General features: G+C 37.8%; 2 protein-coding genes across 2 annotated transcripts; one reads left to right on the plus strand and one right to left on the minus strand.

The window, feature by feature from the left end:
- The first annotated feature begins 4 nt into the window (after positions 1-4).
- On the plus strand, positions 5-2,404 carry LOC108338275 (uncharacterized). The gene has a single exon (XM_052872328.1). It carries the CDS (start codon positions 5-7, stop codon positions 2,402-2,404), a length of 2,400 nt encoding a protein of 799 aa, XP_052728288.1.
- A 1,673-nt stretch (positions 2,405-4,077) lies between these two features.
- On the minus strand, positions 4,078-8,163 carry LOC108333989 (uncharacterized). The gene is made up of 6 exons (XM_017569541.2): positions 7,913-8,163; positions 7,741-7,836; positions 7,591-7,631; positions 6,604-6,721; positions 5,111-5,191; positions 4,078-4,338 (listed from the first exon to the last, which is right to left on the minus strand). The coding sequence occupies exons 1-6, from the start codon at positions 8,081-8,083 to the stop codon at positions 4,282-4,284; spliced, it is 564 nt and encodes a 187-aa protein (XP_017425030.2). The 5' UTR covers positions 8,084-8,163; the 3' UTR covers positions 4,078-4,281.
- Positions 8,164-12,501: the final 4,338 nt, after the last annotated feature.

A 12,501-nucleotide genomic window follows, 5' to 3' on the forward strand; every position in this document is an offset into this window, starting at 1 on the left:
CGCGATGGAGGGAAAGTTACATGCTCTGGAGAACAGAATGGAAGGAAAAATGAACGTAGTTGAAGGACGTATGGAACACTTGGAGATGACAGTTGACGGGTTGAAGGCGGAGTCGGCGGCAAACCGGCAAGACTTGATAGCGATGCGTAAAGATATCCAAGAACTGTTACGGCTGATGGGTGTGCGAAGCAAGCCAAACGGGGAGAGCTCTGACGGGAGCAATGGTTCAGTCAATGATAATGGGGGTGGCCGGCGCGATGGAGCCGAAGGAGAAAGAGAAGGAGAACGATCAGAGAACCCACCGAATTGGAGGCGACGGGTGGAGTTACCAGCGTTTGAAGGAGCCGATCCGTTGAATTGGATCACTCGAGCCGAAAAATTCTTTGAGATACAGAAGGTGGCGGAGGCGGAGAAGATCGAACTGGCCCACATCAGTATGGAGGGAAGCGCCGGTTATTGGTTTAAATTTTGGAAGGAAAAGGCGAGCGACCGAACATGGGAGGGGCTCAAAGAAGCATTGCTGATCAGATTCGAGAGTCGATACCGGGGCGGTATTTTTGAGAGGATGGCGGCGATCAAGCAAACAGCCACGGTGGAGGAATATGTGAAGGAATTTGAAGCTCTGGCCGGACAGACGAAAGCGTTTTCGGACGACCAGTTGTTGGGATACTTCCTGGCGGGCTTACGGGAGGAATTGCGATGCCAGGTGAGACCCCACGACCCACGAAACTTGATGACGGCTATGAAACTAGCACGAGACGTTGAAGAGGCTCTACGAGGGCTAGGTCTGATGGGGTGGACGCCATCCAGGAACCCGCCATCATGGGGACGAACGACAGGAGGTGGAACAGGGGTGGTAAGAACCGATCCGCCGAAGAGCCAGACGATGCGAACGACCCCGACCGAGAGTGTCGGGTCCGTTAGACGTGACATCACTACGGGAGGCGGTCTAGTGAGAGGCGGAATGCACGGAGGAAGTGATGGCCGTGGAAGAAGCTCAAGAAACCTGCCCTATCCTGAGTTTCTAAAACGCCGAGAAGAAGGAAGGTGCTTCAGATGTGGGGGGCCATTTAGCCCAGGGCACCAGTGCCCGGAGAAGAGTTTAAGGGCGGTGATACTGGCCGAAGATGAAGAAGAGGATGTGGAAGGGGAAGATGTAGAGCCAGAACCTCCTGGCATGGAGTTATCGGCATTCTCGGCTGGTGGACTGACGCAACCTAAAACATTGAAGTTGCAGGGAAAAGTGGGAGGAAAAGACGTGCTGATATTGATTGACAGTGGTGTCAGCCACAACTTTGTGAGTAGACGGTTGGTGGAGGAATTACAGTTGGCACAGGAGGATACCCCTCCCTACCAGGTGAGTCTGGGAGACGGACGTAAGAAAAGGACTAGTGGATGTTGTCCGAAGGTAGTGGTCGACATGGGGGGAGTTGCGATAGGGGAAAAATTTTACTTGTTCGACCTGGGAGGTGTCGACATGATCCTAGGCGTGGAGTGGCTAGCTAAGCTGGGGGAGATTACCCTTAACTGGCGGGAGTCCACCATGGCGTTCGACCATGCAGGAAAAAGGGTGGTTGTTAAGGGCGATCCGAAGTTGGATAAGAGGGTGGTCGAACCTGAGAAGTTAATGAAGTTGAGTGAGGTGGAGGTGTGGGCGTTCGTCTGGAGTTTGGAGGGCGAGAGGACGAGCGCGAAGGAAGTAGAGGGAGAAGAGTGGGCGGAAGAGCCGAACGGGGATTTGGAGGACATTTTAACAAGACATGCAGGGGTATTTCAGGAACCCACCGGGTTGCCACCTAATAAAAAAGAGAAGCATCGGATTACGTTAAAAGAAGGAACCGACCCCGTGAACGTACGTCCTTATCGTTACCCGCACGTCATGAAGGAAGAGATCGAGCGCCAAGTGACGGACATGCTGCATGCAGGGATTATACGACCGAGCGTAAGTCCATATTCAAGCCCGGTCATCCTCGTCAAGAAAAAGGATGGGAGTTGGCGGTTTTGTATAGATTACCGAGCGCTCAACCGCGCCACGGTTCCCAACAAGTTTCCAATTCCCGTGATAGAAGAGCTGCTGGACGAGCTCCAGGGCGCACAGTATTTTTCAAAGGTGGACCTCAAGGCTGGGTATCACCAGATTCGGATGAATAAGGAGGACGTGCAGAAAACGGCGTTCCGCACTCACTTGGGACATTACGAGTTCCTTGTGATGCCGTTCGGCCTCACAAATGCCCCCTCCACTTTCCAGAGCGCCATGAACGACCTCCTTGGACCCTTCTTGCGGAGATTCGCGCTCGTCTTTTTTGACGACATACTCATCTACAGTGCAACCTGGGGGGAGCATTTACGACACGTGGAGCAAGTGTTGAGCTACTTACAGCAAAATCACTGGGTGGCAAATTAGAAGAAGAGTGAGTTTGGGAAGAAGACGATCAGATATTTGGGGCACGTCATATCAGGAGAAGGGGTCCAGATGGATCAGGAAAAAATAGAGGGGGTAATAGCGTGGGAGGAGCCAAAAACTCTGAAGGCGTTGAGGGGATTCTTGGGTCTCACCGGATATTACCGGCGATTTATCCGAGACTATGGGAAGATAGCCAAGCCCTTGACTGAGATGTTGAAAAAGGGGAATTTTGTGTGGACGGAGGCTGCCCGGGAAGCGATGGGAAGATTAAAAATAGCGGTGACCACAGCACCGGTGTTAGCAGCATGAGGAGGAACAGCGTGAACAGGTTTTAGTTGAATGGCAAGATGGAGGGGCAGACAGTGCAACATGGGAGGATCGGAGTTTGATGCAGGAACAATTTCCCGAGTTTGACCTTGGGGACAAAGTCGGTTTTCAGGAGGGGAGTAATGTTAGAGAATGGAGGGTTTATGAGAGAAAAAAGGGGAAACAGAAGATGTAACGGGAGAGGCCGTTAAGGGAGTGGACTTAACTGTGAGACAGTTAAGTCAGTTGGGAATTAACTGCAAGACAGTTAAGGGGTTTTGGGGGGAAAGAGGCCTATATAAGGACCTCTTTGTTGTATCAGACGGGTGGTTAGACATTTGTTGAATTGTGACCGGTCTTAGCACTGGTGAAGGAGGTTATGCTCCTGGAATGCTTTGTACAATAGTTTCCTTTCTGGTGAATACATATTCTTTTCTCATTCCTTATTCGGTGACTTGGGTTTTCGTGAGAGTAAGACTGCGCGTGTGTTAGAATTCCTACCAAAATCCCTAACAGCAAGCAAGGAGGTCTTGTCTTACTTAGTCCTAAAATAAGCCTTTGATACAAAAATATTAAAGTCTATTTACCGAAAACTGTTTTATAAGAATTCTTAAAATGGTAAAAAAATAGTTTAGTTTCCCAAAAGTCAAAATTATATTATACATGAATTAAAACTAGATTCAAGAAAATTGGATAATAAATAATTTATATCATTTAATTTATAACAAGTTTCCCTGATTAATGATTCGTTGAAGGTTTGAGAAAGAAGTGTTCAAGCATCATAATAATTGATCATATCTCTAATCATGTGCTGTCTCAACATTATGTAAATTATCTGTACCAAAGTTTTAAATTTCCCATGATTTTCCTGAAGATAAAAGATTAGTTTTATTTTTTTATTTTTTTTATTTCACTTTTCCGTATCTTACGATAGCTACGGGTAAAGTTTCTTGAAAAGAATTCAAGAAGCGTGTGTTCTTGAACAAAATTAAAGATCGTCTCTATAGAATTTGCTCCACCCAGCCCTAAGTTCAATTTTGATATTCATGTATATGAAGGAAAATTATTGTATGGAAGAGCATCGCTTTGGCGCTTCATCACTTGAGATTAGTTTCGTACTTAATTAGTGAATGGATAGCCCATGACCCCAAACACAACGACGATGACAACGTTAAATGCAAAATTATGATATCTGATTCTGATACCTTACTAGTAAAACTAGTGACTCAATACGACATATGTTAAAAGTACCTCCAACCAATAACAGTATCAAAATATAACTATTACAACAGAAACTGCTCTAACAAAGTGGAGAGTTTATTATATATCGTCAGTTATAATTGGATTCAAGTCTCTATAAAAACTGAGACAATTTTAAATACTGCTTTATATATTTACAAAGAATATGCCAACAGCCCACCTTTAATAAGCCTATATCTAAGAATATAACTCGGTTACAAAGAATGAACAAACAATTTTGTAAACAATACTGATAAACAGAGGTTCATTGGTTTGCCGTAGATTAATCATCACTACCGATTTATATCAGCTCACCACAACTTTAAAATGCTTTAAACTCTTTCGGAAAGGAGTAGTTGTTCAAGTTCTTCCCTGCGCCGTTCCAATTCCTGCATGTATCCATAAAAACAAGTAAATACAGCAGGTTTTCTTGGTAATAAAAAATCAAATTTTCATAATTTACTCAGAAATAAAAGTCTCAATCCTCCCAGTTAGGACTTAAGACTGAAAACAAGCCTAAGTTATTGATCTTTGTATCCAATCTCCACTAATGATCATGGACATTAAAAGGAGGAGAAAGCGCTAGTGCAATCTGGCTACAATGATCTAACATGCAAAGATGCAAGCCTCCCATGAATATTTGAAGTTGAGTAGGTATTTTCTTAATCTATATGAAAAAAACCTTAAACATTACACAGTATTTTCAAATCATATAGTCACTATTCAGTGTAACGGAAGCTGCCAACAGCATATTCAGATTTTGATATGATTAATCCATCTTAGATTTGTATAGCACGTCAGTTGTCAGTTTTCCCAATCATGCAAAGCATGTTATCAAGATCAGCATCAGGTCAAAATCAGAACTTCATCACTCTCTTCATCTTACAATGACTACAATTTAAGGTTTTTTCATATAGATTAAGGAAAACAATAGATATGCCACTTTCTAAAAATTTATTGAAATAAATGCGTTACTTAATGATAGAGAGACATTAATTTGAGGACAAGTATAAGGTGAAAACATTAGTCAATTTGAAACTGCTTTAAATGGCTAAAATGACAACCATTGTACGACGGGAAGAGTGTGTCATCGTAACTATGTAACCGCATATAATATATATGAATCAGATTAAATTGTAACATCTGAAAATAGAAGCATACCTCGAGATCCTTGGTTGCTTGCTCTCTTGTAATCTCCTGTTTCTGGCGGGCACGTTTAAGAAAACCAATGCACATGATACCCTTCATTAAGAAGAGAAATTAAAAAAAAATGATATTAAGATTAATAAAAAATAAATTTTGGTAAGATCAGAAGCAGATAAAAATTTATGGATAAAAATAAGTCTAAAACCTCAGTTGAGACGTAAGATTGAAAAACAAGCCAAAGCTATTGATCTTTGTATCAATCCCACCAATGATAATGGACATGAAAAGGAAACTTCCCTATTGCAATATGACTATAACAATCTAACATGCAAACCTCCCATGAATTATATGTCTGAAGTTTTGAGTACGTACTATACTTTACACAATATTTTCAAATCATATAGTCACAGTTCACATAGTCTTAGGGAATCTGAAAATGCCAACGGCTTATTCAGATTGTGATGATATTCATTCATCTTACATCTCTACAGTACGATAGTATGCAGGTTTTCCCAATCATGCAAAGCATGCCATCATTGAAGAGAGAAGAAATTAACCTAATGAAAGCAAAAAAAGAATGCCAATTTTCTCTATCAATTTCCCTTTCCAAGGAGAAAATATTTATTATTACAAGGTTCATTGAGGAAAATCATAGTAAAGAGTAGGAACTGAAATAAAACACGTAGTCTACTTGGCAACAGAACTACAAGCAAGCTCAAGATATCCGAGAATAAAAAGTATTTAGGAAAAAATAGAACAGAAAGAAAAGGAAATGTTTAACTCGTATGACCTCACTCTGATAATACTATATAGACTACCCAATACTTTTCCAAGTCAACTGAAGAATTACAAATATTTATGTTAACAAACTTACATAAAAATGAAAAATAATAATTTTGTACTAGCATTGCCAAGTGTTGAAGCTAATGTTTCATATATTTGATGAATCCAACCATTTATGAATCCAACCATTCCCATGAAGATTTTGAAGATTCATGAAGACCTAGAAGTATTTTAGGTTCTTTAGTGTTGATTAGAACATTAATGTAAGTATTTGGTTGTGTTTGTAAAAACTCTGATATTTTATTATGAGCTTAGTTGGTATGGTTGAGCAATTGGATGTAGTTCTTACTATAAAATGAACTAGTATAAAAATTTAATGTCTTGATCATTCACTCTCTCTAGGGGTGTTCCTTGAGCCGGGTTACCGATGACCCAACTCGACCCAATCCAACTCAGTTAGATTGGGTTGAGTTTCATTTATGATTAAACCCTACCCAACCCAACCTAAACTAACTCACTCTTAAACGTTGTGTGCATTAATTTAAAGTAACCAAATTCTGAAATTTAAAGAATTAGTGAGATAGTTCAGTTCACCCTATCTTGAACTAAGCCTATAAAACTAACACCAATAACTATAACCATACTTTTTTTATGCATAACACTAAATTGAAGTAATAAACAAATTATATGACTAAATATATTATTTCTCTTCAATGATCTCTTACTGAAACAACATAAATAACGCCACAGCCAAGTAGCAAATAACTTGCTATGCTCTGAAGAAGAAAAAGGTTCCTTCGCTCCCCAGTAATGTCAGGAAAAGCCCTTGTCATGACAGCAACACTGCACAAATAAAACCACTATTCAGAAACCAAGCCACAAAGTCTATCATGACGAAGAAAATAAAAATCACGGTGAGTACTAGTGCTAGCTACTCTCACAACAGTTTACTCTATTCTAAATACTACTTCCTAGTCAACAACATACCACTGACATTTCCTAATGGACACTATTCCATTCCTCCAACAAAGTGCACTTAAATATCATTATTGCAGCTTAAACTTTACAGCTAAACATCTAATACTGAAGATGGCTTTGCTAACCATAGACCAAGGACAAGAAACAAAAACAATATTACAGAAAAAGGCATTCAGTGATCCAAAATATAAAAGTGATTCAACACGTGTCTTTTAGTATAAAGGGTATTTAACAAGGTGTGCACCTATTCTTTGACGAAACATCATTTACCTCTCTTTGGTGAAAGAGAAATAGAGTAAAAACTAAAAGGTGAAAGTGCTTAGAAGAAAGAAAATGAGACGGTAAAATTTTAAACAAAAAAGTATGGAACTCACCAATTATTTTCATCTTATTTATCAATTATGTCTATTCACTCGTTTAACTCTTCTTCATTTCTTACCGGTTTCTCTAAATCAAACACTTTAATTTCGTTCTATTTCTTCCATATTTTCATATACCTTCTTTATTTGCATCTATGTTTTTTCTCACATGCTTCTTTATTACATATCAAACAAATGAACCCAAAGATTAAGGAAATGGTCAACAGAGGCGTATTAAAAAATTATGAATGCTAGGAAGTACTATAAACATATTTTATGACATGATATGAGATCAAATGATTTAATAAGCACAGGTAAGTCAAGTTAAAGAGCATAAGGTATAATAAATGTGAGTAAATCGAAAGGAACACGCACAAGATCTGCAGCATACCCCTGGCAGCCCAATACTCCAAAACCTAAAAAGGACCACCGTTCAATTAGATCACAACAGAGCATGCACCGCGTAACAACACAAGAGTGTTAACAACTAATCGAATAACCGCAAGAATGATGGTCAAACGGAACCTTAGAGAACTTGAGGATGAAACTCCATTCGGTCTCAGCGAGGACCACAAAAGCCGCTATGATAACAGCGTAACAGCGGAATATGCCGTCGAAAATCTGAAACGCGCTCGTGTAAGAAGGTAACGGAAAGTGAGAAGCGAAGAATAAAATTGAGAGAGAGAAGAGGTGTTACGTCGGATGCGTGTTTGAAGGAACGGACGGCGGAGAGAACATTGACGGCGATGCAGAGAATGGCGGCGAGCGAGGTGAGGAAGCTGAAGCAGCGGCATGCTACCAAGAAAGGGTCTGGTCTGTTTGTTCTAGTGACGACGCTCTCTTCCTCTACGTCGCCGTTTCGGGACATTTTTGTGGAACAGTGGGAGTTCGTTATCGGAGGCAACAGACAGAAGGGTGGAGTTGAAAACGGGTATGGAATCTGTTTTTGATTTGCTTTTGCTTTTGCTTTTCTCTGCTTCTTCCACATCAAGAGGAACACGTGGCGATTCAAACATTGGGATTAACACTTAATTACGTCTCCTAATGAAAAAACAATCACTATGTACACTTGTTAACAAATTAAAAGTTTGGGAAAAACAAAAGTATGTTCTACCTTTATACTACGGAAAATGACACTTGAACAACCATTTTTGACAACATTTAGACACGCGCACACGTGTCTAAATTTGAGTGGTCCATTTTCATTTAATTTTTCCAACTGGACCACTCAAATTTAGACACGTGTGCGCGTGTCTAAATGTTGTCAAAAATGGTTGTTCAAGTATCATTTTCCGTATACTACGTCTAACGGCTTTTGTCTTGCATCTAGTGTGTCAAAAATGGATTGCGAGAGTCTTGTAACTATACTTTAAAACAATAATAATATATGGTTCTTGTTAGATGACTTTTATGGTGAGAGAAGTACGAATGAGAGACAAGGTGAATCGAAAAACTTGTATGATAAAAGGAATATAATAGAGTTCAATCAATTCATCATCTACATGGAAGCAAGGGACATTCCAATTGATAAGGATCTAAGTATGATTTAGCTTGAAAATGAGATGGATACATTTTGAAGATATGAAAAATAACTTAAAGGAAGACTTTTGCTAAACATGATTTTAATTCAAGATGATATTATACAAGTGAAGGTTTGATTGCAAGAAAAGATTAAATATTAAAATAATAATTTAAAATTGGCAAAAATTGAATTAATTCAATTTAATTGGTACAAGAAAAATAAGATAGGAGCATGAACCATTAATAAAGATTATAAAAAACAAAAAAAAAATTGGAAAAGTTAGAAGAAACTTATAAAAAATAGGAAAATAAAATCGCCTTCCTATGAAGAAGTCTTTATCTTCAGGATAAATTCAATGAAGAATTGACATTTCTCTCCTAAAAAGTCCAAGATAAGATCAAAAATAGATTATTACTCACACAAATGCTTCACACAAACACAAATGCATATATCAATCCAAAGCAACATTGGAAAGAATAGAATGACTAATTAATGGACTTGAAAATAAGACTCAAGTATGATTATGATTGAATTATGTAAATGTCAAATATGTGCTTTTGAGTCATAACTTTCATTAGGTGTTGTTTGAATCTTTCACACAAATATGATTTATTTTGGTTTAGCATACAACATACATCTAAAACCAATTTAATAAATATGTTTTTAAAAAGAAAAGAGATTTCACAGCCTAATTAATCAATTATGTGTTTGAATAATTGATTAAATTGTTAATGAGAGATTTAAAACAACATGATCATTATCAATTTGTATAATCGGTTAAACCAACATATGCTTTTAAGTGTTGGAAAGCTTGAAAAAGTTTAATTTGATGTTTGAAAGTTGCTAGCACAATTCATATAATCATATCCTAACCTATGTGCAAATTTGCTTTCTAAACCATCACTTTTTGATCTAGTTTGGTGTTAATTTTGTGTGAAATTGTGGTGTTGTGAAGACTTTGTGGTGCAGTCCAGTTTTAGAAGCCTTTTCCATCTAAGGTGGCATCTTAGGAAGTGGAGAAGGAGCAGAATTTGTGAATTCAAAGGGGCTGTCCAGCCAGCAAAAGTGTGAAAATTGGCAACTCCTATAGCCAAATTTTGAGATACAAGCCATAACCAAGTGATGGTGAGATTGAGTATCTATCATCCAAAAGAAAGTTGCTACTGGAGATAAAATGCCTAAAACAGATCAAAAAGAGTGTTTGTGAGGTTACACCTTAAGCCCAAAAAGCCTTAACCGTGAGGAATACTACACTTTTTAAAATAAATAAAAAATCCATTTTCTAAGATTGATTTGTGCTATCAATTTGGTTTATACAGTATTGATCTGAGAAGCATTTTAAATGATCAACAGGATTTTGAAAATTTGTTGATTGAACTGATTGTTACAATTAAAGGTGCAGATTTTAGTTTATCAAAGTGTTCAAACATATTTCTTCACACTTTGTTTAAATCAAATTGTTCCTTTTCTTGTGCTAGCTAGTTTATTTCTGTCTGGAATATATGGTGGTTGTGGTTTAACATAACAGTGTAGGTTTGTGAATCTTAAAGGAAGATATTGAGTTGTCCAAACAGCTTAAAATGTAGAACAGAATGAGCCTTATGCTGGTGTTTAGTGCTTGGACCAATTGATCAGCGTTTGTGCAACAGTTCATAAGACTTTTGGCTAAGAAAGATCCTCAAGCCTATAACTGATTACATATCAAGGGCTGAATACAAGTTGTTCCAAAGCAGAAAACATGTTCTATAGTAGCCAATTTTGGTCAACAAGATTGAAACAACAATGTATAAGAGTTGAATGATCAAAACAAGAAAGGAAGCAACTGAACAAGTTCAAGGCAGTGCATACATGGAGCAACAGAGTAGTGTAGCTTGATCCTCTTGGAATTCTAAATTTGTAATTTGTTTTAGTTTTAATTTTCTTTTGTTTTTCTTGTAAAAGGCCATTTAAGACCAAGTGTTTGGAAGAGCCCTTGGTGCTCTCTCCAATCTTGGCAATCTTGTTTACTTGCTTTGATAGTATTGAGGATGATTTATATCATCAAGCTAGGGAAAATATTTCATTCTTTGGTGAGAATATTAATGCATTAACATACCTATCTTGGGAAAGTGAAATTGATTAAATGCATCCATTCATTGCTAGAAAAAGTGAATCTGAATCATATGGTTCCATTTTCCATTCTAAAGAGAGTGAATCTTATGTTCTTAGATTATACACTTCTAGATTGGAAGAACATTCAAGAGTGGTGGGATGAAAGGCAATATAGAGTTAATAAAGGTAGAAAATTCGCCATTCATAATTGGTATGAATTAAAATCTTGCATGAGAAGAAAGTTTGTGTCTCTAACCATTAAGAGAAAACTAGAACTAATGAGAGAAAATATTGAAGAAGGGAAAATATTTCTTGAAAGTTTAAATGATCGTGGTTTTCTTCGTAGAGAAATAGAGTTTAGAGGCAGACTTAAGGAACTTATGGCTAACAAAATAGAAAAAGAGAGAAAAGAGGAAGAGAGAAGAGAAAAAGAGAAAAAGAGAGAAGAGAAGAAGAAAGCAGAAAAGAAAAAAAGAAAGGGAGAGGAGAAAAAGATAGAAGAGAGCAAGAGAGAGTAGAAGAAGAAGAAAATTTGCTATTAATGGCAACTTCTCCTACAATTACAAAGGAACCCGAAAAGAAAGGTTTTAAATCCTTTAATTCTTCTCCAATTATCTTTAAGTGATAACTTCTCTTTTAAACTAATTGCCATACCAATTTTCATTATACTACCCTCTTTAAAAGATGGCAAATTAAATCTTGAGTTATTGTTACCCTTAAGAATACAAGAAACTCAAGACAAAAGAAAAATGACTTGTGAATTAGGACTTTCAAATTTTCTTCAAACTATAAAACAAAATATAGCAAGTCCCTATTCTAAAGTTACTTATATAATTGAAGATATATTTGATACTTATTGTAGATATATTTTTGATCCATGAGGAAAGCAATAAACAAAGTTGTGCTTCTTTATATCTTTCCGATTTGAGGACAAATTTTTTTTTCAAGAGGGAGGGAAGGATGGAAACCCATTTAGGGAATCACATTCAAAGGAGTACCAACTTAAGCTATGGCTAAGAAAGGGAAGTTGAAGAAGGACTTTTAAAAGCTCTTTCTTGATTTTCTTTCTCTAAGTCCTAGAAGGATTCTCTTTAATATGTTTATATGTTGTTTTGTAGAGTCTAATAAAGCTTGGATATCATGGTTGAACCACCCAAGAAGTATGAGAAGCCAAGGGAAGCAAAGGAGCAAAAGCTAGGAAGAAATAGGTGGAATTCCAGATTGCGAGTTTACCTTCCGAGTTAGACTTGTGAAGAAAAATGGCTTCCGAATTGGACTTTCGCCCAACCAAATCCACTGCACGCCTAGGCACTGCGAGATGCATTTTACACATGTTTGATTTCTAACCTGGATCAAGGCATGGCTTGCGTGACCTGATTACCTAGAGCTTCTTGTACGAATTAATTTGAATTTGGGTCAGAAACATGACTCATCTTTACCGGTAAATAAGAGAGCCATGTCTATGTAATTTCTCTCTTTAGAACTTAATGAAATGTTGTAGAATTGACTCTAGCTTCTTTTGCTCTTCAGTCACCTAAGAATTCCTAATTCTCTCACTCTCCTCTAGGTTTCTTCCTTAGTAAGAAGGCCTTCTAAGCTTGGAGGCATCATACACACACCATACCTTCATCCAAACTTTCATCAAACACCTTCTATGCATCCATTTCACTGTA

This window comes from Vigna angularis, chromosome 1 (genome assembly GCF_016808095.1).
Source record: "Vigna angularis cultivar LongXiaoDou No.4 chromosome 1, ASM1680809v1, whole genome shotgun sequence".
In the NCBI taxonomy this organism is placed as follows: Eukaryota; Viridiplantae; Streptophyta; class Magnoliopsida; order Fabales; family Fabaceae; genus Vigna; species Vigna angularis.

Bases quoted from the DNA above. Each gene is read 5' to 3' on its own strand.
- LOC108338275 (XM_052872328.1), top strand. From the start codon at position 5: ATGGAGGGAAAGTTACATGCTCTGGAGAACAGAATGGAAGGAAAAATG.
- LOC108333989 (XM_017569541.2), bottom strand. From the start codon at position 8,083: ATGTCCCGAAACGGCGACGTAGAGGAAGAGAGCGTCGTCACTAGAACA. The intron at 7,837-7,912 runs GTAACACCTCTT...AGCGCGTTTCAG, and splicing joins CCTTCAAACACGCATCCGAC to ATTTTCGACGGCATATTCCG. The intron at 4,339-5,110 runs GTATGCTTCTAT...GGATACATGCAG, and splicing joins AAGCAACCAAGGATCTCGAG to GAATTGGAACGGCGCAGGGA.